The sequence below is a fragment of the Panulirus ornatus genome, chromosome 65, assembly GCF_036320965.1.
Source record: "Panulirus ornatus isolate Po-2019 chromosome 65, ASM3632096v1, whole genome shotgun sequence".
NCBI classification, from domain to species: Eukaryota; Metazoa; Arthropoda; class Malacostraca; order Decapoda; family Palinuridae; genus Panulirus; species Panulirus ornatus.
In genome coordinates this window covers 1952911-1980054 of record NC_092288.1, presented here as the reverse complement: position 1 = coordinate 1980054, position 27144 = coordinate 1952911, and the positions used below count along the sequence as shown (strand labels likewise).

The 27144-nt window shown below is 43.9% G+C and overlaps 2 protein-coding genes across 3 annotated transcripts in view; one reads left to right on the top strand and one right to left on the bottom strand.

Annotated features, from left to right (window-relative positions):
- Nucleotides 1-4408: 4408 nt before the first annotated feature.
- LOC139746581 (protein scylla-like) lies at nt 4409-6887 on the bottom strand. Its single transcript, XM_071657974.1, has 5 exons — nt 6696-6887; nt 6037-6179; nt 5596-5735; nt 5226-5372; nt 4409-5057 (listed from the first exon to the last, which is right to left on the bottom strand). The coding sequence occupies exons 1-5, from the start codon at nt 6751-6753 to the stop codon at nt 4973-4975; spliced, it is 573 nt and encodes a 190-aa protein (XP_071514075.1). The 5' UTR covers nt 6754-6887; the 3' UTR covers nt 4409-4972.
- LOC139746580 (mini-chromosome maintenance complex-binding protein) overlaps nt 6055-27144 on the top strand; it is a 51725-nt gene continuing 30635 nt past the window's right edge. Inside the window, exons 1-2 of one of the 2 annotated variants that reach the window (XM_071657971.1) lie at nt 6055-6193; nt 22903-23065. The gene's annotated coding sequence lies outside the window, so the exon portion shown is untranslated. Of the gene's footprint in view, nt 6194-22902; nt 23066-23299; nt 23516-27144 lie in introns of those variants that run through there. The other variant, XM_071657973.1, reaches the window with a different exon arrangement.

The following is a 27144-nucleotide window of genomic DNA, read 5'->3' as shown; positions in this document are numbered from 1 at the left end:
GAGGTGTGTCATCTCTGAAAACATTTCCTTAAACAGATTGAACAACTATTGTTACATCACACATCATTGATGCCGACCCTGCCTTCACCAAAACCACTCACCTTCCTTCCTCAATGCCATCAGGGCCTGAACATTCAGGAAGGTGAGAAGCATGCATGGAATAGAATGAATTTGATCATTTTATTATGTGGGAGTAACACTGTTATTGGGCTGAACCATGTCTTATGAAGCACATAAGGTAAACCATGGAAGAATCTTTTAGGCTTGGTTGTGGCTGATAAGCTTTGGTTTCAGTACATGATATATGATTGCTACTACCTGAATAGAGCAGAAGCAATTATACATGAAAAAAACAAAAACATTTAACTGTGGCCCCTCATGCTTGTTATAACAGTTTTAATCTATTAATATGGCACTAGGAGTCACTGTTAGTTTGTTCTAATGTTTCAATGAAATTTGAACATTAAAGTAGGCTGTAGGAACCAGAGTTTATAATCATGTATTTTTCATGTAAGCCATTCAACTAAATTAAAAGCTATGGATACTGGAATTCTTATGTACGTGTAATAGGAGATATAGTACACACAGTGCTCTGCAAGCAATAGATAGAATTGCAGACTGTGCATAATATTTTCAAATTTTTTTAAGGCACTGGCCTGGTCTTTCACTTCTTTTTATTTTACATTACCTGGAGCTTATGCTGTGGTCGGCAAATTGTTTGTGAATATATTCAAACTCCACAGAAGGAAGTTTTATCGCAAGAATTAGTGTTGCACAGATAACACATTTTGAGTGTCTAGAGTCGGCAGTTGTCTCAGCAGGGGACTACAAGTTTAACAAACATGGTATCTTTTCCAAGGATCACAGGTTTTACATGCTCCTGAAATCTTAGTAAATACAGACTAGGTAAACTTTATGTACTGCTTAGCAGTACTGGTCAGGTTCTGACTTTAACTGTCAAGATAACGATAGTAATATGATTGAGAACTGTGTATGGCAGTTGAATTGTTAGCTCTAACCTTCTTAAAGCTATGAGTGACAGAATCCCTGAGCCTTATGTGCAGCTTGTTTGCCACTAAAACTGTTAAGGCACATAAACCTAATTACAAAAGGCCATTGTCATTGAGATGAGGCAACTTAGATAGACAGAGCTCATTTGTAGAGTTCAACACATTGCTGTCTGTAGTAGCTATCAGTGTAACTCAATGAAATTTTTGGTTTTTCATTTGATAAGATTTTAGCCTCTGGCTAGATTTCTACACTTCGGAGGTGCATCTGATGGATCAACCAGCCACTGACTCTACTCACCTGAGTTAATTTTTTTTTTTATTTTTTTATTATACTTTGTCGCTGTCTCCCGCATTTGCGAGGTAGCGCAAGGAAACAGACGAAAGAAATGGCCCAACCCCCCCCATACACATGTATATACATACGTCCACACACGCAAATATACATACCTACACAGCTTTCCATGGTTTACCCCAGATGCTTCACATGCCTTGATTCAATCCACTGACAGCACGTCATCCCCGGTATACCACATCGCTCCAATTCACTCTATTCCTTGCCCTCCTTTCACCCTCCTGCATGTTCAGGCCCCGATCACACAAAATCTTTTTCACTCCATCTTTCCACCTCCAATTTGGTCTCCCTCTTCTCCTCGTTCCCTCCACCTCCGACACATATATCCTCTTGGTCAATCTTTCCTCACTCATTCTCTCCATGTGCCCAAACCACTTCAAAACACCCTCTTCTGCTCTCTCAACCACGCTCTTTTTATTTCTACACATCTCTCTTACCCTTACGTTACTCACTCGATCAAAGCACCTCACACCACACATTGTCCTCAAACATCTCATTTCCAGCACATCCATCCTCCTGCGCACAACTCTATCCATAGCCCACGCCTCGCAACCATACAACATTGTTGGAACCACTATTCCTTCAAACATACCCATTTTTGCTTTCCGAGATAATGTTCTCGACTTCCACACATTCTTCAAGGCCCCCAGAATTTTCGCCCCCTCCCCCACCCTATGATCCACTTCCGCTTCCATGGTTCCATCCGCTGCCAGATCCACTCCCAGATATCTAAAACACTTCACTTCCTCCAGTTTTTCTCCATTCAAACTCACCTCCCAATTGACTTGACCCTCAACCCTACTGTACCTAATAACCTTGCTCTTATTCACATTTACTCTTAACTTTCTTCTTCCACACACTTTACCAAACTCAGTCACCAGCTTCTGCAGTTTCTCACTTGAATCAGCCACCAGTGCTGTATCATCAGCGAACAACAACTGACTCACTTCCCAAGCTCTCTCATCCCCAACAGACTTCATACTTGCCCCTCTTTCCAAAACTCTTGCATTTACCTCCCTAACAACCCCATCCATAAACAAATTAAACAACCATGGAGACATCACACACCCCTGCCGCAAACCTACATTCACTGAGAACCAATCACTTTCCTCTCTTCCTACACGTACACATGCCTTACATCCTCGATAAAAACTTTTCACTGCTTCTAACAACTTTCCTCCCACACCATATATTCTTAATACCTTCCACAGAGTTAATATGAACATATTAACTTTCTCATTATTGTTTGAATAATGTGTTTAGCTTTTTTCTTCATACTTGTTCGTCATTTCCTGTGGTTGCATCAGGAACAGACAAAGAAACGCCACATCTGCTCACACTCATTATCTGATTGTCATGTATAATGCTGCAGAACCACAGCTCCCTATCTAAATCCAGACCCAACAGACCTGTCCATGATTTAACCTGGACCCTTTACAATCCTTGGTTCAGTTCATTGACAGCTTATCAATCCCATTTTACTACATTGTTCCATTTCACTGTATCCTGTGCACGCCTCTTACCCTCCTGCACATTCAGGCCTCCATCACTCTAAATCCTTCTCTCTCCATCCTTCCATCTTCATTTTGGTTGTCCCATTCTCATGTTCCCTCAACTTCTGACACATATATCCTCTTTGTCAGCCTTTCTTTACCCATTCTCTCCATATGTTCAAACTACACAGATATCCTCTTTGTCAGCCTTTCTTTACCCACTCTCTCCATATGTTCAGACTATTTCAGCACACCCCTCTTCTGCTCTCTCAACCAGACAACCCAGTTGTGGGCCAATCAGGCCTCCCATTGTCTGTCTTTCTCATTTAAGCTCATGTAAACCACCCTCTTTTTATTACCTCACATCTCTCTTACTCTTTCATTACTCACTTGATCAAACCATCTTATGCTACATATTGCCCTCGTACAATTAATTTCCAACACATCCAACCTGCTCCTCACAGCCTTATCTACAGCCCATGCTTCATATCCATATAATATTGTTGGGACTACTGTTCTTTCAAACATAATTGTTGGGACTACTGTTCTTTCAAACATACCCATTTTTGCCCTCCCACATAACGTTCTCTTTTTCCATACATTCTTCAGCACTCCCAGAACCTTTGCCTCATCCTCCACCATGACTCAATTCCACCCACCTCCATGGTTCCATTTGCTGCCATGTCCACTTCCAGATATTTAAAATACCTCTTCCAATTTCCTTTTAAACTCACACCCCACCTAACTTGTCACTCAACCCTGCTGAACCTAATAATTACCTTTCTTGGATTCACTCTCAACTTTCTCCTTTCACATACTCTTCCAAGCTCAGTCACCAGCTTCTGTAGTTTCTTACTTACATCTGCCACCAGTGCTGTATCATGAGCAAACAACAGCTGACTCACTTCCCAGGCCCTCTCATCCCCAACAGACTGCATACTCGCCCCTGTCTCCAGGAATTTCACATTTACCTTCCTCATTAATCCATCCATAAACAAATTAAACAGCCATGATGACATCACACACCCCTGCTGTAGACCATCCTTCACTTAGAACTATTCTGTCTGTGTTCCTGTTGGTACCTAAGCCTTACACCTTTCATAAAAACTTCTTACTTCTTCTAGTAGCTTTCTTCCCATGTCTTATATTCTTAAGACTTCCCTCAGTGCATCTCTTATCAACCCCATCATTGATTTCTCCAGATCTCTGAATGCCACATACAACTCCATGTGATTTTCTATGTATTTCATGTGCACATTCTTTAAAGCAAACACCTGGTCCCCACATTTTTTACCACTTCTGAAACCATGCTGCTCCTCCCCAATCTGATGCTCTGGGCATGCCTTCTCCCTCTGTCAGTACTCACCCATACAGCTTACTAGGAATACTCAACAAACTCAGATGCAATTCTGGATCATTCTAGCTGCATTTAGGGAGACAGAGGAAAGATGGGGTATTGGAGTATGCAGGTAAGGCAGTCTCATCACCATCAACTATAACTCCTAGTTGCCAGCAACCTTTTTGTTCTTAGTGTGCAGGGGATTGATAAAATGTTTTAAGTTACAATACAAACTTTTATTTAGAAAGTACTATAAAAATATAAATTTAATAAATTACATGATTCAGCCACCTTCCATCAGACACCTTAGAAATCATGTAGAGCAATGTATATGAATATTTTACTTGTGTGGACATGAAGAAATAGGAACTGATGTATGGCTGTGTGACTAAATACATGTAGTGTATGATTTAGTACCATGTTTTACTCCTTGGATTATCCTTTTGACAGCATGCAGCCCCTGCTTCTCCCACTGGGACTCCGGATGATCCGTTTGACACACTTTTAAAAGCAGCATTTCATGCTGAGGCCTTACATGATTCACACAACATATGCAACCACAGCATTTCAAGCTGAGGCACAATTTGAAATATTACCAGTTTCCAAAGTGTGATCATGGGAAAGATGTGAAGACCAAGTGTGGCTCTTGCTTACACTTCATGAAAGCAAACCTAAGTCCAGTAGTCCACTTTCAAAAGTATAGGCAGTGATGAAGGGTTGTGGAAAGGTCTCTTCATGAATGAGGCACAATTCAGAGAGGACAAGAGAATGTTGGCCATCAGGTGTGAAGAGAGTGACGAATCTTTTCCAGCTGATAGCCAGGACTGATGTAGATGGCCTCATTAGTGGTGTTGCTGAGGAATCTGAAGCATTGACACCAGTTATATTAACAAAGCTGATTTTAGGTGAAGTTTGGTAAACATCAGAATCACTCAGGCCTTTCTAGTGTTTAAAAATGCCCTTTACTTTACACCTCAAAAGTTCCAAAACTTTAAGTTATCAGTTGTTTTGAATAAATATGTCAAACTCACCTGAGACCAGATAGGTATGCTGGGGGCGCAGCACGAACCATCCTGACATAGAGGGTGTAGGTGGAGACCACCTTGGGATCACATCTAATCTTTCCAAGACCAACTCTCCTATTGCCGTCCCACATCTCCAGACACAACATACAGCCCCTGTAACATTACCATTATTACCACACTACACAATGGCCACCTCAAGAAAATATGTACATTTTAATCCCAGGCATATGATGTAGAACGTCTTGATGAATTGTGAATAAAAGTTATTGAACATTGCAACTACTTATAAAAAAGACTGAAGGATGCCCAGGACAAGAGCATCCCTGTTTCTGATATATTTTGTGGGGACAAAGATGAAGATAAGGTGAGAACTAACCTGATTCCTTGAGCTTCTCCCTCAGTCATCCTGACTACGTCCCTGACGACGCGGGGCACAAAGTCTTCCGGTAGGAATACAGGTACGCTTGTCTTGGCCCCCGGCAGCAGCTTGCTTAGCCATTGAGCCCCTGATCCTGCCTGCACAAAACACCAAAGTTATCACACCGCCGCCGCCTTCCCTGCACAACTATTTTGCCTTAACCCTTTCAGCACGACACTACAATCCTTTGGTCGTGTTTAGGGATCGTGATTTCATATTTAGTGGTTTAAAATAGGTATTACTGATAAGTAGGGCATTATATTCAAATTGTGACTTCTGAACAGTTTTGAGTCAACATTAAGTGGGAATTTTTCTGTTAAAAGTTTCATGAAGCTTTCTTATGATAATGCTCGAATATATATTGACAGTGATAAGCGTGGTGCGTTGAGAGGTATTGACCTGGGCGCTGTTCGAGTTCTGTGGTTGGTTGGTGGTGAAAGTAAGGAGCTTGGTCTTCCGGGCGCGATGCACCAGACTCACGATGTGTCTGGCCAGGAGGCCCGCTGCCGCCTCGTCCTCTGCACCTTCGAAGTCATAGAATTCTGAAAAAAAACAGGTATATATGAATTTATTTATATTTCCCATTTCCTTGGTGAATAAGATTTGTGATGCTTGGTCATGATCTGATATGCTAATAGAATAATGAGAAAATGTATTTGATGCAGAGTGGATAAGTGAAATAAGCATGTAATTATAAATTACCTATTTGTGTAGGATAGCACACAAAAGAAGTTTTGTCTTATCCATTTGAAAAGAAGCCTGTTTACTAAAAGGATATGTTAAGCTGTTACTTAAAGCTGTCATACAATAACGAAGAGAGTCGGCGTTCTTTAAGGACATGAAATTTGTAGATACATTCCTATCTAATGTGCTGTAGTTAATGTGTTCACATATTCCCCTGGTATGGTATTCCAAGTATGTGAGTTGGCATATATAAGGTGTTATGCAATTTGGTGTTCTGCTTTGTATTGAGGCGTTGCGTATATTTGTGTCGATAACATGAATAAGTATTTAACACATGTTGGATGTGTTAAAATGAACGAGAGGTATTTACTAACCTGAACTTAGGCGAGGCATAGGCGTCTTGTAGGTGTTTGGTCGGACCACACGCAGCATGTTTTATTTTCAGGCTTTACTGCTCGACTCTTGATCCTGCTGTAGATATTACAGCCTCGATGTGTGTTCTTTTTTATTAGTCTGTTGGAGATTGCAAATACAAAGCACTGTATTGTGTGGGGTCTACACTGATTGTCACTGGGATGCTGCTGGGTTTATATACCAGTGGGTTGTGACGTCACGACCCCGCCTCCAGAATACGGGTCCCGACTGGCCAGGAGCCTCGTGTATGTGTGTGTGTGTGTCGGGTGAGGTGCCACCTAGGGACAACCTACAAAATACATTGCTCGCTTCAAATTTATCCTAGTAGAAAACCTTTCATAAGACTAACGGTTTCATGTATGTTGATTTGGGTTTAGAAACTTTGCTTCGAGATGAAAATTGATAACCTGGAAGTTGATATTTGATGTAAATATATATTGGAGATTAAATAGTGTTGGATGTGCGGCCGGGTTAGTAATGTGTAGGCTCATGCTTGAGTAGGCTACGTGCCAGGGTCAGGACAACAAACTGCGCACTATCTTTAACTTGGCTTCTTAAAGGTCAAGCATGACAGATGCAAGTATTTACATTGCTTGCTGAATGTCTGTTATCTGTGACTTTAGATATCATATGTATGTATCTGTGTGGCGTTGTATACTGAAGAATGTTAAGACATTGGAAAGGGTGTTATATCGATTTTGGAGGATGTGGATTAAAGACTTTTTTTTCAACTCGGGGAAACGGCGATCAAGTATGAAATGTGTGTGTGTGTGTGTGTGTGATTACTATTTGTATTGTACGGGAGAAGTGTTACAACTGTGTTGCCTTGTCTCTTATCTTTGTATGTTTGTACCGTCTCTATTCCTATACATGTTTGCACACACACACACACACACACACACACACACACACACCTAGCTTAATGCCAGGTGTGTGTGTGTGTGTGTTTGTGTGTATGTGTGTGTGTTAGGTGTTACAGGACTCCGCCTGCAAGTGGTTAACTAGCGAGAAATTTCTTTCAGCAAGGGTACTTCTGTGTACGGGGAGTCCAGCCTCGTCGAGAAGTTCTGGCTCCAAAGAACCACATATTTCCCTGCTCTATCGTGGAGTTCAGCCTCTGAGTCGCAGAAGCTCCACAACAGAGGTTCTGGGTCTCCTATGCATGACTAGAACGTGTAAACTTGTCGAACATTGTATATTTCAGTATTGGGAGAAATTTAAGTGGGAATGCTTAAACGGTCGTCGGAACTCATGAATGTATCCTACGATCGGATTTACTATAATGAACGAAGCTCACGATCCACTGCCGTTATTGAGCATAACTTAAGATCGTATGTAAAATCGGTATGACCTTGCTAATGTCATTTTACATAGTCAAACCGCCCATGTCAGTGTTTTGTCTCACAACCTGTGGCAACTGGCGATGTCATACGTAGTGCGTTATTTTACCACTGTCATGTACCCAGTGCCCGAGAGTTTGTCATGAGCCAGTGGCAAAGAGTTAAAAGAATAAAGTTTCATAAAGCAGTGTGGCATCACAACTGGTAATATCCTGCTACTCAACCGGCCAGGTGCGGCTGTTGGTGTACCAGTTGATTACTGCCGGAACAGTAAAACCGAGGTACCTAACGCAGGTTTCACAGTTTATGAAGCGCAGCATGAAACACGTGGAGGAGGGTCCTGAAGGAGCAAGGAATGTCATAGAGGAATAAGAAGGATCCTAGGAGAGGTAGGAGGACCTTGAGGGAGGCATGGATTTCTTGGGTGGACTGGAGGATCCCAGGAGAAACAGTAGGATCTTGGGAGAGGCAGGGGATCCTGGGAGAGGCAAAGGATCTTGGGAGGAACAGGAGGATCCCGAGAGAGGCAGAGGATCCTGGGAGGGACCGGAGGATCCTGAGAAAGACAGAGGATCCTAGGAGGGACAGGAGGATATTGAAAGAGGCAGAGGATCCTTGGAGGGACAAGACGATCCTGGGAGAGGCAGAGGATCCTGGGAGGGACAGGATGATCCTTGGGGAGGTAGGGCAAAAGAAGGATTCACGAATCTCAAAGTTGTGACAAGATTCAGGAGTGAGATTCAAGCTAGCAGGGTGGTGTCACGTCGACGCAAGGAAACGGGGAGCTGTCAGAACGACGCAAAGAGGGCCAGAAGGGCTTCGATGGGTCTAGGGGTCAGGAAGTCATAGGAGCACAGAAAAGGAGTATAGTAATCTTGGAACGTGAAGATGAACCGTTTCATTAACATGGGATTTAGACCAGGTGGTTGTGTGCCCCGTCCTGGCTGATGTCACACAGGCGTTCCTCACCACCCACGGCCCACCTGCCGAGGAGGTAATGTGTGGGGAGTCTCCCATATATCGCCCCAAGCTCCTCCCCTCTCCCGTAGTGGAGTGTTGACTGTTTCATCAGCCTTGTTTTCCTTCAGTGGAGCTGAAAGCAGCCAAGCACATCACCAGGCAGGGGAAACGCCTCCCTTGTTGACAGTAAATAGTTCGTCGTGAGGTGCAGTACCAGAAGCCAGGACCAAAGGTCAGCTGAGATGGAGGATAGTCAAGAAACGTGCGTTAGATCAGTGTAAGGATGGCGGATGGTTGGAATGGTCTAAGTAAGGAGACGGTGTATACCAGGAACTGACAGAGATTTAAAAGTCTTCGTATTGATAAAGGAAGTGCAATAGATGGGTCCTCACGAGTGAAGAACTCTCTCTCCTTGTATTGTACAAGTATGTGAATCCCCATGTGTTTACCACCGTTAGCAGTCACTGCTGATCAGGGGGTAGTTCCTTACCTGCCCAGACCCCCTCCTCACCCCTCCCACAACTTGCATACCAGCCTCATGAAAGTGCCACTTTCATACTTTGTGTGTGTGTGTGTGTGTGTGTAAGAATGACCACCTGGTCATCAAACAGGGAACCCCGAGGTACCCCTCTGGATATGCCTCTGCCTACGTCATTTAGGTTACATAAAACGAAACTGGTATTTGACTTTATGGCTGTTAATGGCTTGCTCACATGCCTGATCACATCCTTTGAAGTTTTTAGACCGGTCCGATGACGTCAATAGTCAATAGTTTTTAGCGAGATGCAAAGGGTAATCAGGGATAGCAACTTGAAGCAAGAATCTTGTTAGAAACGAAAATGTGCATATGTGTAGTATGAAAGCAGTGAAAGAATGGAATGAACTGAGTGATGAAATTATGAATATGGACAGCATAGAGGGGTTTACAACGTTGTATGACAGAAGAGAAAGTTGAAGAGATGAGGCCCCACGGAAACACCTTCCCGTACAACTCAAATACGAGTTTAAACACACACACTCGAGAAAAATAACTTAGATGGTCAAAAATAAAAGAATTCTTTCTCCATGAGCCTAAATAAGATTACGTTGAATATGATATACTTTATCGATGACGATGACCAAACAAAGAAAGTGGAGTCAAATAGACGGAGGATAAACAGTGACGAGGGAGCAAAGAGTGGGCAGGGACGAAGGGAGTTAGATTTGCCTCTCTCATAAGGAGCCTCGCACCTGACCGTAGCCCAGAACCATCCAATCTACAATATGGAAAATTTCAGTGGACAAAATCAGTTTCATTGTTCCATTGTACATAGTTCAACATGAAGATGACAGGAACATTATCGCTTCCTGAGCAAGGATGCTGAGAGATCGACATGGAAGGTAAAGCACGTTGAAAGATTAGCCAGCCAGCGACGGGAAAGGTCTCATAGTTGTGAACTTTAACCCTAAAGCAAGGTTGTACGACCCTTGCACATATCGTGACGACCCTTAGATAAAAGGGAAAAGTGTACAGCCTTTTACACGGCGTTACAACCACCTGAGCATGATAACTTCGTGTTCGACACGACTCTTGATGTAGGTCAGATCGCAAGATACACCATCACACCTCAGTTTAGCAGCATTCTCCCTCAGGCGGTGACGGATGTAACAACCAACGGTATCAACAAGGAGGCGAAGATACCCGGAACTCGGCTTCCGAGTGTGAGTACAAGGAAGCATTTTGTACCCACATACCAATGTGTACATTAAGGTTACAGACACCAACGCTCCCCGAACAGTGGATCTCATCAATAAGTGGAGCAGCCTGGTTGTTGCAGGCGTCACACATGCAGCTCTCCTTGCGAGGAGAGACCTTATTTAACTTGAGATGCAATAAGGTTCATCTCCTCGATTAAAATCACGCGTCGTTGAATCTTCTTAATAAATATATGCAGGAGCCTTATAAGGAAGGAAGGAACTCCTGGGGCTCATAGGTAAGGTATAGATACCCAGGTAGATTCATATGTTCGCGCTATGGAGGCCATTGATTATTTGAGTCACGTGACATTTCTTTCAGTGGGTACACTTGGCACCTGGAGTTTCATGTATCATCTTCCTCATCTGTGCCGTCGTCGTAAAGTTCGATGTAGAGTCTCGCTGTTGACCGTCGTTCTTCCCATATATCAAGGTTAAGCAGGTGTCGAGCATAAATCTGGAAAAACCTTCTCTGTCAGGAGAATGTGTGGTATCGTTGTCTGAGATGATTGTTTACTTTTAATCTTCCAACAGTAGCCAGCAGCAGATATGCTTCCCTTGTGGAACAGATCCGCTAGACTATTCTTCCTCTGGTATGCTTCACTTTAACCTCACGAGCGCAACGTATGACCCTTGACCGGACCCTTAAGGATCAGATCGTTCTCTATATCTAAGGGTCGAACCTTCTTGTCCAAAGGGTTAAAGACCGATAGGATCACAAAGAATGTCCTTAACGCTGGAGGCACCGACCTCAATCAGGAACACCATTGCTCGTGAATGTACTGTATGAATATGCCGAGTAGTTAACTTTAGTGGTAACTGGTACCACGTGTTTTTGTGACAGAGAAGCAAGTAATGAGTTGTAGCGATGCTCCCGGGATGAGAAAGGTGGTGCCCAGTGTACATTTCATGGCATTTGCAGTGCTGGACCGCTGGCAACAACCACAGAATGTTGGGCCTCTAGCTATGACCACTACCTTCCGCACCCGACACCCGTGGCTTAGCTCCTTCAGCACGATGGTACAACCCTTGGGTACGATGCCCTGTCCTTTGATCCGATCCTGAAGGGTAGTCAGAGGTCATGATCTTGTACCCAAGGGTTTTACCGTCGTGCTAAAGGATCTTACAGTCGTGCTTAAGTGGTCCAAGTTCTGGCAGGGCCGACCGACGGCGATCTGTTGCCCTGTTGTTGGGCGTGGGTTGGGTTGGCTCGGCCACCAGACATCTGGCCATTTTCTCCGTTCTATAACTTCAGTACCAGTGGCCTTTAAAGGCGTAGCTTATCACGAGGATCACCACCTGCGAGGATGACCCTGTCAACTGCGTACTTACTAAGCGACACTTATTCAGTTTACGGACGCGACGATAGAAACATGAATATCGACAAAAATTAAATAACTTGATTAGTTTTGCTCAATAAAACGCTTTCCCGTCCAAGGAAATAGTTTTGAAACAAGTTTACCAGTTTAAGGATAAGTTTACTGAAAGTCTTTAAGGCTCTGAAGATGATGAGAATTAGGTTCGGTTTACCCGTTAGGCCGGACAACCTAAGGCGCCTGGACAGCAGAGTACCTTGTATGTGCTGCGTGGAAAAAGAAAAACGTTATAATTAAGGGATGGGGATACTTGTCTATAACGTAGAAACTTTTATAAATAGGCCAGTGGTCCAGGACTGGCCGCATGGACGTGTACTTAGTAGAAGAAAAAAATTCGAGGGCGGCGGCCTTGGGTGGGGTCAGCGAGACCCCTCCCCGCTGACAGTACCGAATGATATGTTGCGCAAGTGAGGTTTATCACGTGTTGTTCATATTAAACAATTTCATCTTCACCTTTGACAATCTTTTCTGTCTATATTCACTCGTAAAATTGACCTTGCACACCACACACGCTGCCTGACCTGATGTAGGTCACCGTCACAGTAAGTGTCAGTAATGTGGGCAGACTACGGCCCACTCGCGTTGTCCTTTACGGAGGGTCTGTACAGTGACCCAGGTGCCCATACAAAGAGATCGGCACCGTAATATCGCGGTGACGTGTGTAAGTGTTGAGACAAATACACCTCACAGCTCGTGGTATTCTTAATTCCCTGTAATAGGGTCCCTAGTAAGAAAAAAAAATAGCAGGAGCGGACTTAGCCAATAGCAGGGAAGGCCTGGGCCGTTAGGGGGCCCGTAGTATAAGATCAATGAACAACCAAATCATATATATATATATATATATATATATATATATATATATATATATATATATATATATATATATATATATATATATATATAAAGCCTGTACTTGATAGTGAATTATTGATAACACTAGCTAAGAGGAAGGACTCGCCGTCTCTACTGTAGACTTGAAGTATATTCTTATTTTTGACCAACTAGATTTTCTATTTTAGGGTGACGTAATCAAAAACCTGAATTAGTCCGGTCCTGTGTTCTCCTTGCATCTTATATGAGAGTAAAACCTTTTGAGAAAATTACATAAACGAAAAAATTATATTTCTCAAAATTTCATTTCAAAGTTGCTGTTAGGCGACTGATTCATGGAATTCTATATACGTCTACATTCATTAAAAAATGCAGCACAGGTATATTTTAACTTAACTGTGTCTGAATTATTATATTCTCAGCATAGATAGTTTTCCTCAGACGTGATGTATTTCAATGGAAAATAGGATGAAATACATCACGAAAACATAAGACTTTACCTAACCTTCTATTGTTCAAGAGATGTTACTTGCTTTTTCAATAGTTTCGGTTAAGATATTGTTATATTGCAATGAAATTCTAATCATATCTGTTTGATATGATACATTCACAGAAATGTAATATTTTTGATGATGTGACGTACGTATTACTGTGGAAAGTGGGATAGAATCATAACAAGAACAATAGCTTTCGCTTTCTTTCCATGTTTAAAAGATGTTTCCGTAATCGGTTTTCGATTTATTTTCAGTTAAGAAAACTTGTATTACAATGATGTTTCATCCTAATTGACTTGAGTATATACTTGAATGGAAGTATACAATATTTTTGCTGGTACTACCCGGGTTTCAGTGTAAAGTGCCGTAATAATAAATGATAAACAATTTGCCTCCGGCGCTCAGTGATTCAGACTCATCGAACCTCAGTTTATAGGACGTAAGAGTAGTATTTCATTGAGGTTTTTATGAAATGAGTTTTATATATCATAAAATATGGTGCTTTATTACCCTAATCTGATTTTTCATTACCTTTAAAAACTTGGGTCGACCTATACACGAGGCATATGAGATTAACTATTTCTTGGCCAAAAATCAAAAGTCTACATATACACGAGGTATATTTATAGACGAGTATATAGGGTACATTCTTTATTCATAGTAGTCTGTACTCTGTTCACTCAGATCTGATAGCTGGGTGGACACAAAGCTTAGTATTGTAATATTTCTGGAAAGTGTGAAGCACGACAGTAACAGTATAAACACAGTTTCAACGTACGGTTATAGAAAGACTGCTGAGGAAGGGCCAATGCGAAGGCAAAGCCTCCACGACTGGAGCTCTGCCGTATCAGCTAGACTGTATGTGCTTTTCGAATCGTTTTTAGGTAACCCAGCTGGCCTCCATGCATCCTCCCGGCTGATGCTGTGCAGACCTGTCCGCCTCGCTGACTGGTCACAAGTGGTTATGTTCTAACTGAATTGGGCTATACTTCTCATGACTGGAGAGGGAGCAAATAGATACACTGCAGCGATCCGGTCAGTGCCGCTCATGCCAGGTTGTGCCTGATGCACATATACAATTATGACCCTATGCTATTCTTACCTTGTTATTCAACAAAACAAATGCAACTGTTATTATTTATCGCTTGACTCTAAACGATCAAGTATCAAGTGATTCATAACTAGTGTCTTATCGCTCTCCCAATCATTGTAGTGGCAAGTCTTTGTTGTACAAAAAAAAATTATATATATATATATATATATATATATATATATATATATATATATATATATATATATATGAATCGCTTGCTTGTTCATTGAAGATTTATCTTCGGTGAGGCTGCACAGTTTCTTCAAACTTAATGTTCAAAGTTCATCCTGTCCCTTCTACTAAATGTAGCGCAGTCTTGTAACTGCATGAGCCTCTGGATGGAGTGTGTGTATATGGGGTTGGGGGAGAATCCTGGGTTATGTATATGTAGAATATATGAATATTTAGTGTCTATCTGTTGGCACCAGTGGGAAGGGTACATGATGTATGTAGGAGACGGCATCGTGCCCGGGTTATCCTTACAATAACCAGTGGCAGGTGGTTTAACGGGACGGGCTGTGGTCGCCAGCTGCACGTGTCTGGCTGCTCACGTGTAGCCGCCGCCGCCATGTGCTCGTCACCGCTGGTCTGGTTGAGGTTCGCGTGAGGCTAGCCGGTTGCTGCCTCCCGCCCGGACGTTGCTACCCTCGTGTTACTTCTCACATGTTACGGCAAATATACTGCTGACCATCTCCACCGCCGCCTCCCTCCCTCCCTCCCTTACCCCATGTGTTGCTAACTGGCCTCCCACGCCCCGTGTTGTGCCCTGTCTGTGAGTATGGGGAGGGAAGTGTACGGTGTACAGCACTCGTTAATGCAGTTTCCTAATAGTGGTAGCACGTACTTCCTCCTGGCTCAGGTTGTCCCAAGGATACAAGACTCTGTCCCTGAAGGAATGCTTCCTCACGTCCCTCCGTTCACCGCTCTCAACATCCAATTGCGTCTTACGACGCCCTCAGTGCATCACTGGACTATCATTACGACCTCTGAGGAACTAACGTCAGGTTCTTGTTTCCTCTTATTCGTATGTCTTCCGAAGTGAGCAGATCGAAGGGCCTTCCTCTTCTCTTCGCGTCTCATTCGACTGAGGACTGGAATGATTCCCGATGCACTCTGGACCCTCTCCAGCAGCTCAGTGTACCTCCTGTGCTGAGGAAACAAGACTTTTTCAACACAGTTCACCTTAGAGAGATTATGCGTCAAGTATATGTACTTAAACTTCATGTTGGTCATGTAAAGGCAATTTTGTCATCGAACAATATAGTTTGCTTCCCTCAAGATCCTTCTCACATGATGAGCTTGTGACACGTACAGCGTGATGTCAGCACTGTAGCCAAACTCCTTCCCTAGATGGATACGATCGTGTACAATACTGTAAAGTGAAACGTCAGATGGAAACCCTTCCCTCAGCTGTACCTTCCACGTAGAACACGCTCTTCGCTGGACCCTTTCTCTTAACTAAAACCTGCGATTCCCTCTTAAGATTTTCAATTCAAGAAATATACTTCACCGGCCTCACAAACACAGCCAACCTTCGTCGCGTGTTGCTAGCCACTTGCAGACAGAAAGGAGATCGTGTGTGTTGATACGGAGGGTGTAGGATGGTGCCCGGCATCTCTTCATCACTAAGTCAGGAGGGTAGTACTTCCCTTGGCGGCTGCTGTCTACAACTTCCTGCTTATCCTCACATTCGCACGACCCACTGCTTGAACATTCACTCCCTCAGGCCTTCACACTCCCATCATCGCACACCTAGAGGCCCTCACATGCCCACGTCCTCACTCCCGGAGGGCCTTATATGCCCACGCCGCCACACTCAGACGTCCTTACACCCTGAGACACCACCGCCCACGCCCTACATTCCTGTACACTTACATCCGCTCTCCCTCAACTCCCCATGCCTCTGTACCCATTACTCTCAACCTTTACGCTCCCTCACTCCCTCACCTTCCTTCCTCTCTCTCATACCTCACGTCCTAACCATGACACTCCCTACACGCAACCTCAGCTTTTTTTCTTACATGTTAACCGTCAAGGTACGAACAACAACATACCTCAGTCGTGGCCATCTCCGTTGAAAGGAAAATTAATGGTATGGTGGGAAGAATGAATGAAATAAATTTGTGCTTCTCGGTTTTTTCTAAACCTGACTATTAAAGGAGAAAAGATTGTGGTAAGAGAGAGCTGACAGACGTAAGATAAAAAATAAAGGTCACTCCTCATGTGGGTGGTCTCTGTTCAAAAACTATGGGAAGCAGCAACCAGTCGCATGCTGCGGGTTCAGGCCTTTGTTGGTGACGTACTCGCATTTAGCTGATAAGGGAGGAAGAGCCACCCCAGATATGGGAGCAGCACTCGTTGCTCGCTTGAATAAGCCTTGTAGGGCAGTAGGTGTGTAGTAACTGTAACAAGAAGACAAATTCTGCAACCAGGCATCACTTCCAGCTTTTAAGCGAAATTTGTGATGAATATTGTGATTGGTTTCCAAGATATAGTGGAGGATATGGTTATGCCAAACATATCTGTTTTATTGTCTGGATGAATTGTGTATTTTGATATTTAATAGGAAACAGACGAGAGAAGGATATTAATGAGTTACGTGTCTGAGGTGCTGAAGCTGACTAGGTGACCGTCTAACCCACTCCAAGATGCTGTGTGTGAACAGCGTTGGTGACCAGTAGCTCACATGAGAATGTAAGGACGCCTCTCTCAGGAGAATAACTGTGAATAACTGTCTATTGCGTTTGCTTCTGTTGGGACAGATCTGGGTAATTATCATTTTCATGATGACAAATTTACGTATTCTTGTCTGTCGATGAGATAACTGTCTTCATTTTCTAGGAAATAGATTTATTTTTATCTCAGCTATGGGAACAACTTGTCTTCGTCCCATTTCCAGACAGATTTGTACTTGTCTTTCTTCGTTTCTTTCGTTTCTCTAGAGATATATGTATCTCAGGGTCACTTCCTTAGGAATGAAATCTGTCTCACTCCTGTTTGGGAAAACATATTTTGATGACTTCTTGGGGGAATTTTTCTTCGGTTCTGTAGCAGCTGATCATCAACATCTTTGCCCCGGATGCTGGGTAAATATGTGTCTTCAAGTGACGTCATTCATTATTATTATGTGGTTAGGATGACCGTGTTCATCACATCCTCTGGATGAAGATGATGATCGTAGAGACGGCTGTGATGGTGCAACCAATTCTAGTGGCCTCACTGGCGCCGTCCGTGCCAGCGTTCAAGCTGTGTGTTGTCACAGTGTTACTCACCAGCCGTTGAAATTTGAAGCAAATATGTAAATTTTTTATACAAAGGTCTGGGACTGTTGTAGGATTGCGTAACGCTGTGCACAGACCACAGTACTCATCATGGACACTAACCGTGAGCCTGCAGCAGACGGCACCATCCCCCTTACCCAAGGGGCCAGCCTGGCTAACATCCGTACGGCAGTACTTAGGAAAGATAGTCTGTGGCAAGATTACCAGCAGGGGGACTGTTATTGCAATCCTGTATCCGTAGTTTACAGACAGAGATGGAATAGTGAAACAGACGGAGTCACAAGGAATATTTCAGAACATGTGGCGGAGTAAGTCAGGACGGGAGCCGGACAGCCCGACACCCGGAGCACAAACTTGGTCACGAGAGAAAGTGAGTGATCAAGGTAGGGTCAGGGGAGGCGTCGTGACGCAACCCGAGGTCACAGCCACCAGATCAACACAACACATGAACCATTCACATGAGATATATCCTAATGAGTGTTGTTCCCGCCCAGTGTGGGTAGATGTATGGCTGAGGACCCGCAGCCAACACCCACGTGACACTCATCACCAGAGACACATTAGGGCCTCACTGAGCTATTCACAACGCCAGACATTGATAAAAGATTTTCAGTGATAATCCTTAAACATGTGCGATTAATATATGAGTTTGTGTGTTACGGCGAAGGAGTTTTACAGTCGTGTTGCCCATCTCTTTAAGTCTGTATAGAAATACCATGTATTTACTCTTGGGTATACACATCAACCTGAGCCAAGTGTGTATGTGTCTGTGTGATTAATAGTCATTTTTTTACGTAATTATGCTAGACACCAGTGTAGGTGGAACACTCTTATTGGTGGCTTTGGCTCGAGGCAACTTGCAGTTCCTGGCAAATTTCCTTTGAAACTATTCGACGGATGGAAGTCCCTTCCCCCCTCCCCCATGCATAATGGCGGGGTTTCGTAATTTGTTTAAGATAATTTGAAAACTTGTGATGTCTGACGACTTGAAGCTTCTGTTGCGTGGCCTTGTGCACCTGTTGGCGGAAGGGAAGGAGTTGGCACGCTGGTTGTGTTGTGGATAACACACAACACCAGAAACTTCTGGTTCATTCATGTCCTGTCCTCTGGCAAGTCTCCAACACATGCTATGTAGTCACGGGCCCTCCCTTCACACGCCACCCAGTGGCCAAGATTGATGATCTTCGCACACAGATATCTTGGCGGTACAGCTGTAGTCTCGCGGAGGGAACTCCAGCCCTGCCTAGCGGCCCGCGGGGAAGATCCGGAACGACGGGAAAAAATGAATTACTTTTATTCAGTATTGAGGCTGAAGGCTGCGCTACTCCATTCATCCGTCGACGTCGGTCTTTTGACGTCAGCAGTGGGTTTTTGAGATAGCCCGGGACGATGTCCCGGAAGCTGATTATGTCGAGTGTGCGTCAGCAACAGTGGGGGGATGTATCACACTGACTGGTGTCATGCCCGGGGATGATGGAGCAGTGTGTCACACTGACTGGTGTCATAGAATTTTTCAGTTTGTGTATAAAGATGCCAACCACAGACAGCGGTGATGCAGCTGCAACTGGTCAGTGATGGTGCAACACGAAACAAATATCAGGTTGTGGAGTGCAGGCTGGGGTGAGCCGTTGGCCATGAGACGTATCTGGTCATACCAGGGTCGTCTACAGCCAAGCCACCATCGAGGTACACCCTTCTCGACGTACTGTCTCGCGGTACATTCTCTGGTGACCTCTTACGGTGGCCTCTTACGGTGGACGAGTGAAAATATGTGAAAATGAAATTGGAATGTAAGACCTGTAGCAGCTCAACCAAATTACTCATATTTGAAATGTAAACATCACCACCATGCAGTAGGTTGTTCCCTTCCCTGGACTTGCATGGGAAGTTCATTTGCATCCCGGCTGCCGTCTGCGCCAGGTGCCTCACCAGATATAACCAGTTTCTCCAAAGGGTTCTTTATCCCAGCCACCAACACGATCTCTCCCGCTCATACTGAGCTATTTTTGCTCTTGGCTTACGTATAGTCCCGTCTGACATGCACGAGAGGCCATGATAGAGGGTATCACTAAGGGCTGCGGGGAAGGTAGGCTAGACATTATTCTCGATGCACACCGAGCGTCTTGTGTCGCGCGGAAGTCTGTGTTGGGTTGGGATCATGAGACTTGTAGCATCAGTGAGGCACAGGGAGGAGGGTGGTCACACCACAAAAAGACTAGTGAGGCACAAACAGGAGAGTGGCACATCTTGTCTAGAGAGACGGATGATTGGCCTTACCTTCCTGGCTATACCACTTGTGTCCCCTCACCTGGAGCATAGCCAGTAAAGACTGCTGTGTCACACCCGTCACTTCCCTCTTCTGTGTAATTATGTGGAAGCTATGCTGTTCACGTTTCGACTCCATCGTGTCAGCATCCGTAGGAGTCGTCAAGCAAACTTGATAAGAGAAATAATGTGTTGTTCCGACTTGCCACGTTCCTCCATGCAGCAGGAGTCCATAAATAGATCAGTATTATAGGCTGGACGTCGATGGCAACAAAAAGTGGTGGGACGGGTGTGTGGAGTCCAGTTATGTAGCAGAGCCGGAGTCTCAACCCCCCTCCCTCCCTCCCTCCCTCCCTCTCTTTTTCTCCGTCCCGACCCTGGTAGGGTTAGAGGGAGAGCAGCTATCACTATCCATTCCCTGCGAGGGTTAGGGGAGAGGAACTCTCACTGTCTTGGTTTTCGAAAAGCAGGGAAGGGCCAGTTCTCACCGCCATGGCCCTGGGAGAGTGGGGGAGGAGCCGCTCTCACCGGACTGGACCCCGCCTTGGTGCTTCCCTAACGGGACTCCCTCCCTCCTTCACTGTTCCATAGACATCATGTCACTAATCATCATTATCACTACAGCCTCACCCCAATCATCTGCCTCACGTCTTTCAAAGCTGTTCTCATCATTTGCATCACTGTTGTCACAACACTCACCTCACCTTTGCCTCCATCCTACACCAGACTCACTGTCATCACAACCCTCACGATCTTCACAACACTCACCGATCCTAAGAACCTCCAGACTAAACACACCATGACTACCTTTCCTTTTCTTCGTGATAGTACAAATTGCGACCCTCGGTGCCTCCTACTGCACGGTAGATTGCAGCTTGAGACAGACAGGCAGACAGACAGTGCGAGAAGGGATGGACACATAGGCAGAGCTGTATATACGCCCCTCTACTGCGTCGTCGCGAGGCGGGAGGTTTGATGGGCTGCAGAAACTGTGCTGCATGTAACTGGTGACATCAAGTTACTTAAGTAATTTCTCTTTTGTTGAACACACACACACACACACACACACACACACACACACACACACACAAAGATAACCATTTATTGACCATCTTGCCCTTGCCTGTTGCTTATAGATGAATATGAAGATATTGTTTCGGTTTGTGTTCTCGTGTGCGGTCTACTTGCATCCCAGCCACTATGACTTGACCTGCGGTTTACGTTTTGCTGCTGCTTCCATTAGCTTCAGTTAGTTGACCAGCCACATGAGGATTGATCGTTGTAATACCTTACAGCGAAACTGGGAAAATCCTTTCCTTCTTTTGTCTTTCCCTCTTCCTGTAACCTTCCTACCTGGAAGGGTCAAGTCTACAAACACCTGAGGAGCTCTGATTAATTTCCTCAGTTACGTTTTTCTCTCATACTTGTTGTCTTACCTTTCACTCGAGATGGCCATGACAGGGGCATGGTTTGGCTAGTGTCATGTAGGCCTCTATTAAAGTCACGAAATGTGAACTTAGAAAAAAGTGATAATCATACATTTAAGTCTTACAGACTGAATGTATCAGAGTTGGGAAATTAACAGACAACATTAAAGCCATCCGTTTGTGTGCGTATTACAAAATTTAACGTTGGCACGGACGGGAGGGCGTTGCCTGTACGTACGACTGACGTCATTTGGTGGCGCCAATCTTTCCCGCGCCTTACACCACACCACTAATCCGCCCCCCCCCCCTCCCCATGCACACTTTAAGACTATAGGCTACAGGACGGCTCCAGACCCACGTAAGCGACCCCTTGACCCTCCCTCCCTTCCACGGGTGTTAACCTTTAACAAGAATAATGAAAATCAATTCGAGCATTTTCTTTATATTCTGATAACCACGAGGAAAAATGAAACACGCCTTTTGGTAAACGACCAAATGGCGTCCTAGCTTCGTCTGTTCGATGTATATCAATTGACTTATATTTCTCTCTTGTGTCTCCCGTGATGATGTGATTATTACACGAAAGTGCACTTGGGAACTTATCGTGTTTCATTTTCCCCGTGGACTCATAGGAATATATATATATATATATATATATATATATATATATATATATATATATATATATATATGTATATGTATGATAAAGGCGGAGCTATGACGCCGTTAGTACACAAGTGGTTGCATTATGTGGTGTTCGGGTCTGGCACGGTGCCTGCCTCTCACAATATTCATTATGTGGTCAAGACAAGAAACAGTTTATAAATTGTACCTACGACAAAACTGTCTAGTTTATATAGACTTTCACTAATATTCATGTCAGATTATTTATGTGTTTGATAAAAGATTTAATGATAATTTTCTTGATCAGGGAGGTACAGCTTATAACTGAATTAGCAATATTCCAGTCAGTGCAATGGTCTTAACGTGATGAGATGACTTCTTAACGCCCAGTGACAACTTCCAGTGAGGTAACTGGATTTCTGAAATTACGCAAAGCACCTAAACAACAACGTTGCTGTGGTCAGCACAGTACCACAGTATACAGACAGCATTTGGTGACTGTTTCTTGTCAGATTACGAGAATTAGTTTTCCATGTCAGTAAATAAAATGAAATCTCTCCCAAACTACTTGCATTGTATTTTTTTTCATAAGAAACAAATAACCCACTAGGTAACACGTCTTTATGTAGCGCAGTATACAATTTCATGATTTAATGTTGCCACCTTTTATCACACTTGTTTAGTTGTGAAGAAACAATAACTCTGCCACAGCAAGTTTACTCATGTTAAATTTATATTTAAGGGCGAGAGAGGTTGGCAGGACGTGAGACGCTGCAAGGAGCGCATCTCAACAAGCTTGAGGTGAATACTAAGTTATCACAGGAGTTGTGTGCGTCGGTCGACCCGTTGTCCCTGGTGTGAAGTGACTGGGCCAACAGATGAAGAACAACATTAACATTATTCAGGTAGCGTTCAGCAGATGATAAACTCTTACAGTAGTCTATTAGTGTTCAGCAGATGATAATATTAAGAGTAGTGACAACAGTTGCAGTCCACTGGGTGTACAGCAGACGATATAAACAGCAGCAGTAAGGGCAGTTCCGGCCAAGAGGTGACCAGCAAACTATTGAAGAGAAACATTAACATTGGGGTAGTGGAGCGCAGCAGATGAGGTTCTCTAGCATATGAACATAGACATCAACATCATGGCAGAGACCTTCCTTAGCAGCAGCTCCAAGAAACAACCGTCACAATATGTAAGGTTGTGGTGGACGTGCGTTAGGTTACGTTGGTCGACGGCGAAGGACAATGAGCCGGGCGTGGCTGGAAGCGTCGCGCAGTAAGCAAGAGTGCCCTTTCGTCCAGGCGATCCCACGCATGCAGACAACGATCATCATTACATCTTTTACAGTAGGGTAAGCTTAGAAATCATCTGTCTTATATTACTATACGTGAATGACCGTTTAGACTGAATCCAGCAAGGTCGGCGTTTCTCTAACGGCGTGACGTGCTGTGCTACCATCACCGTAGTTGTTGCTAGTTTGTTACTTTAACTGGAGGTAAGAGCTAAGGTTTAATTGATATAATTTGGACAATAGGAGTTGCATCTGCGATTTGTCGCTATGAAAAATACAATGACCTCTTTCAAGGAAACACAGGATGGTGTTATTCACGTCAAATTTTTAACCTCTTGAGAAGTACGTTACGACCCTTGGTTGTGATGATGTGAGCCTGACGTCACAGGGCACACTATCATACCCGGGGTCGTACTCTCGTGTTCAAGAGGCAAAGCTTCTCCCAACATAGAGCCCGTTGAGAAGCCAGTGTCACGTGATGCCATATATACCTCAGCAGGTGGAGGACGTCCCTCTCCTCCCCAGCCGCCACACACCCACAAGAATTTGCTGGTACCTGGCACGGGTTCAGAGGGAACGCTCCGGAAGAGTTCGACTCCTTTGTCTTCAGCGGTACACCATGTATCACTTCCACTTAAGTTTCGTCCTTTCATTCACCACCCCACGTCCCATGATTACTGTTAGTTGATACAGGTACAAAAAATAAACAATTGTTTATATCAGAGGCTTACGAGCTCGTAAAACCCAAGCGTAATAGTAGGACGTCATCAAGTGCGTCTCTGTTAATGATTTGCAGGGTTCATGAGGCCAAGAAGTCTACAGTCGATGATGGAGGTGTATTACAGTCGATGATGGAGATGTATACACTTCTAGCACTGCTCTGGGAGGAATGACCGTTGGTGAAATTATATTTTTTCCCTCCGGACAGAAGAGTTGTGTCACGTACGCTGGCGGTACGCCGCGCTCAGTGTGTTTTAGGCGATGGTAACACGGCTACCTCGACATCTCTCGGGACATCCAGGATTTAGAAGGATGAACAATGAATGAGGATAAATCGCATGTTAAGCTTGGTGAATTTGCTCGTAAGAGCCGCACAGCAGCAGGCGGTGTCCTTGCCTGCTGCTGGGATAGGGGCCCTGGAGTGACGACCTGTGTGACCTCGCCCGCCAGGCACAAACACCGTCCCAGTAGGGCAGTACTCGATCCCCAGCCGTAAGACAATACACATTTATACATATTCAGTAAACAATAATGTTAATGATAGTAACTTTTAAAGAAGAAAAATATCTGTAATTTACACCTGTCGTCATTAAAATGAATAGTTTTACAGCTGAGGTGTAGAAAGGTTTCCCGCAAGATTATCTGGATGTTACTTAGAAAGACAGGCCCCCAAGCTCGAGATCCATGTAAGATGGTCTGACTTTACCACTGCTGAAAAAGGTATAGTCCTCAAAAGCAGTGATGGAAAAGGATAGCAAAGCAGTGTTTTTTCTTCACCCTCTGCTCCCTGAGGCAAAACGCCTTACAGGAAATTTGTTAAAAAAAATCCTTGTAGAACCAAAACATGTGAATTAAATTGTTACAGGAAGTCACAAATTAGAGTAAATGTGAATATGTCGGGCATCCCTTCACCGTGACTTGAGGACAATGTTACAACGTGACTTGGGAAGCGATCGTGAAGTATCGTGGCCAGAAAGCTGGACAAGAACCATAAAACCCCGTGGAGCTATTCTTGGATATGATGGACTAGACCTTAACCTGATCCATAAGGGCTAGGTCAAAGGTTAGGCCATGATACCCAAAAGTCGTACTTGCGAGGTTAACAAAAGGACACAAAAATAACACGCTGTCAGAACACTTGTGGGAGATGAATCCAACCCTGGAAACATACAAGTTTGATCAAAGGCAACGGAACCCCTTCCTGGTTTTCCCTGAACTCTCATGCTGAGATGACCTGTCAAGACGCCTCCCGGACATGGCTCAGTGACCTTCAGTTGGAATCCCATGACTTACCAGTACGTCAACTTATGTCTGAAGACCTTTTTTTTTTTTTGACTGCGTTCCCTCCATTGTTTTACAAGACCACGCTTAGTAAGACTCTTCATATTCTTCGTCACTTGTGGCATGTTAAAAATTGATGGCGAAAAACAAGGGCTTGTCAAACTTGGACAGTACGCACGCACACGTTGACTCGTGCGTGACTGGTCTGATGTAATAGTAAAAGGAGTGACACTCACCGTCTCTGTACCACTGTCTTACTGTCATGTTTTATTATCAAGCAATAACCAGATGCAAGGAGTGACAGGTTATAAGTGAACACTGCTTTCCACAATGTAATAGAAATAAGTCAAAGCACGTCCCAGGACTCCTGGAAGTGGCGTCAGCATCATTATTCTCTCACACGAGGAACTTACGCAGATGACAGCGCATATTGCAACAAAAAAGTTCAAACAAATACCACACGATATTGGCTTGTCATATAAAATTAGAAGACTGCACATCCAGGTAGCCAATAGGAAGGGTTGGCTGGGTGGGCCGACCCCTTGGGAGGACCAATAGGCGCCAGCCACCATGGTCCCGGCGCCAGGGCCGTGTATTACCACACAGGAAAAGATAGTTGTGCCTTCATACTACTGTCATCATATGCTGTACCTTGCCAAGGTGGCGCAGTGCTTCCTCCCACATCATCATCATCATCGTAATAATGATGATAATGACGAGTTATTGAATTATCTATAACAATAGGCTTAAAATAAGAAAGTACATTAAACGGAAGGTTTAATATTGAGGAGTACTAAACCGTCTCCGTGATAACGAGTGGTTATTGATATAGTCTCATAATCAGTAATGTTGCACATGAGTAGGACAGATGACAGGAGACCTGATGGTCCGTAACGAGGTGATATGTACTGGTGTCCTAAATGGTGGTAAAAGCAGACAGCAAAGCAGAAGACGCCTCCCTACCCACCTCTCCCTCGGGCTTAACTAACGACAGGAAAAGGGCGAGAAAATAGATACCATGCGGTATGTGGGTGATACACTGGTGTGGAAATGTTATAGGAAAGTGTGGACTGGAAAAAGTTCCCTCTCAGTTTGACAACCTCTGGTCTGCGGCTGGATTCTGGAATGTAAGACATGATCACCGGTTAACTCGATACTTATTCGTACATATGTCAATGAAGTATTTGACTTACTTTGATTTATAGGTACTTATGATCTTGAGCTTCATTATTATTTAGCTGTCTTTTGTGTAATATTTTATGCAAGGCTTTACGAAAGTCTTTAACATCACAGGTTGTAGAGTCCCCGGTATCGTATCTATATGGTTAAAGAATTCAATGAAATTTATTAAATGATATTTCATGTAAACCATGTTGATAGTCGGCTATTACTTTATGTTCTCTTAGGGATTTAACGAATTTGTCTCGGATTTTTGCTTTTAACATTTTACGTAGAACCAATGTGCCTTGTAGGGCGTTAGTCCCAAGAACATTTTTTTATCTCATTTTTTGAAGATTTATGTTACGTTAGATAGCTAGAAGTCATGAGGTACTTCCCCCTCTTGCAATGATTTTTTGATATGTTGATAATCATAAAAGCTTTTGCTTGCTAGCCTTTTCAGTATTCTGGGTGAGAAATCATTTGGACCACTTTTTTTTTTTCTTAATCTAGGTTGTCTAAATATTTAA

Excerpts from the sequence above, each read along its gene's own strand:
- LOC139746581 (XM_071657974.1), bottom strand. The coding sequence starts at position 6,753 with ATGCTGCGTGTGGTCCGACCAAACACCTACAAGACGCCTATGCCTCGC. Across the intron at positions 5,736-6,036 it reads AGAACTCGAACAGCGCCCAG|GCAGGATCAGGGGCTCAATG; the intron begins GTCAATACCTCT and ends TGTTTTGTGCAG. Across the intron at positions 5,373-5,595 it reads GGAGAAGCTCAAGGAATCAG|GGGCTGTATGTTGTGTCTGG; the intron begins GTTAGTTCTCAC and ends GTAATGTTACAG.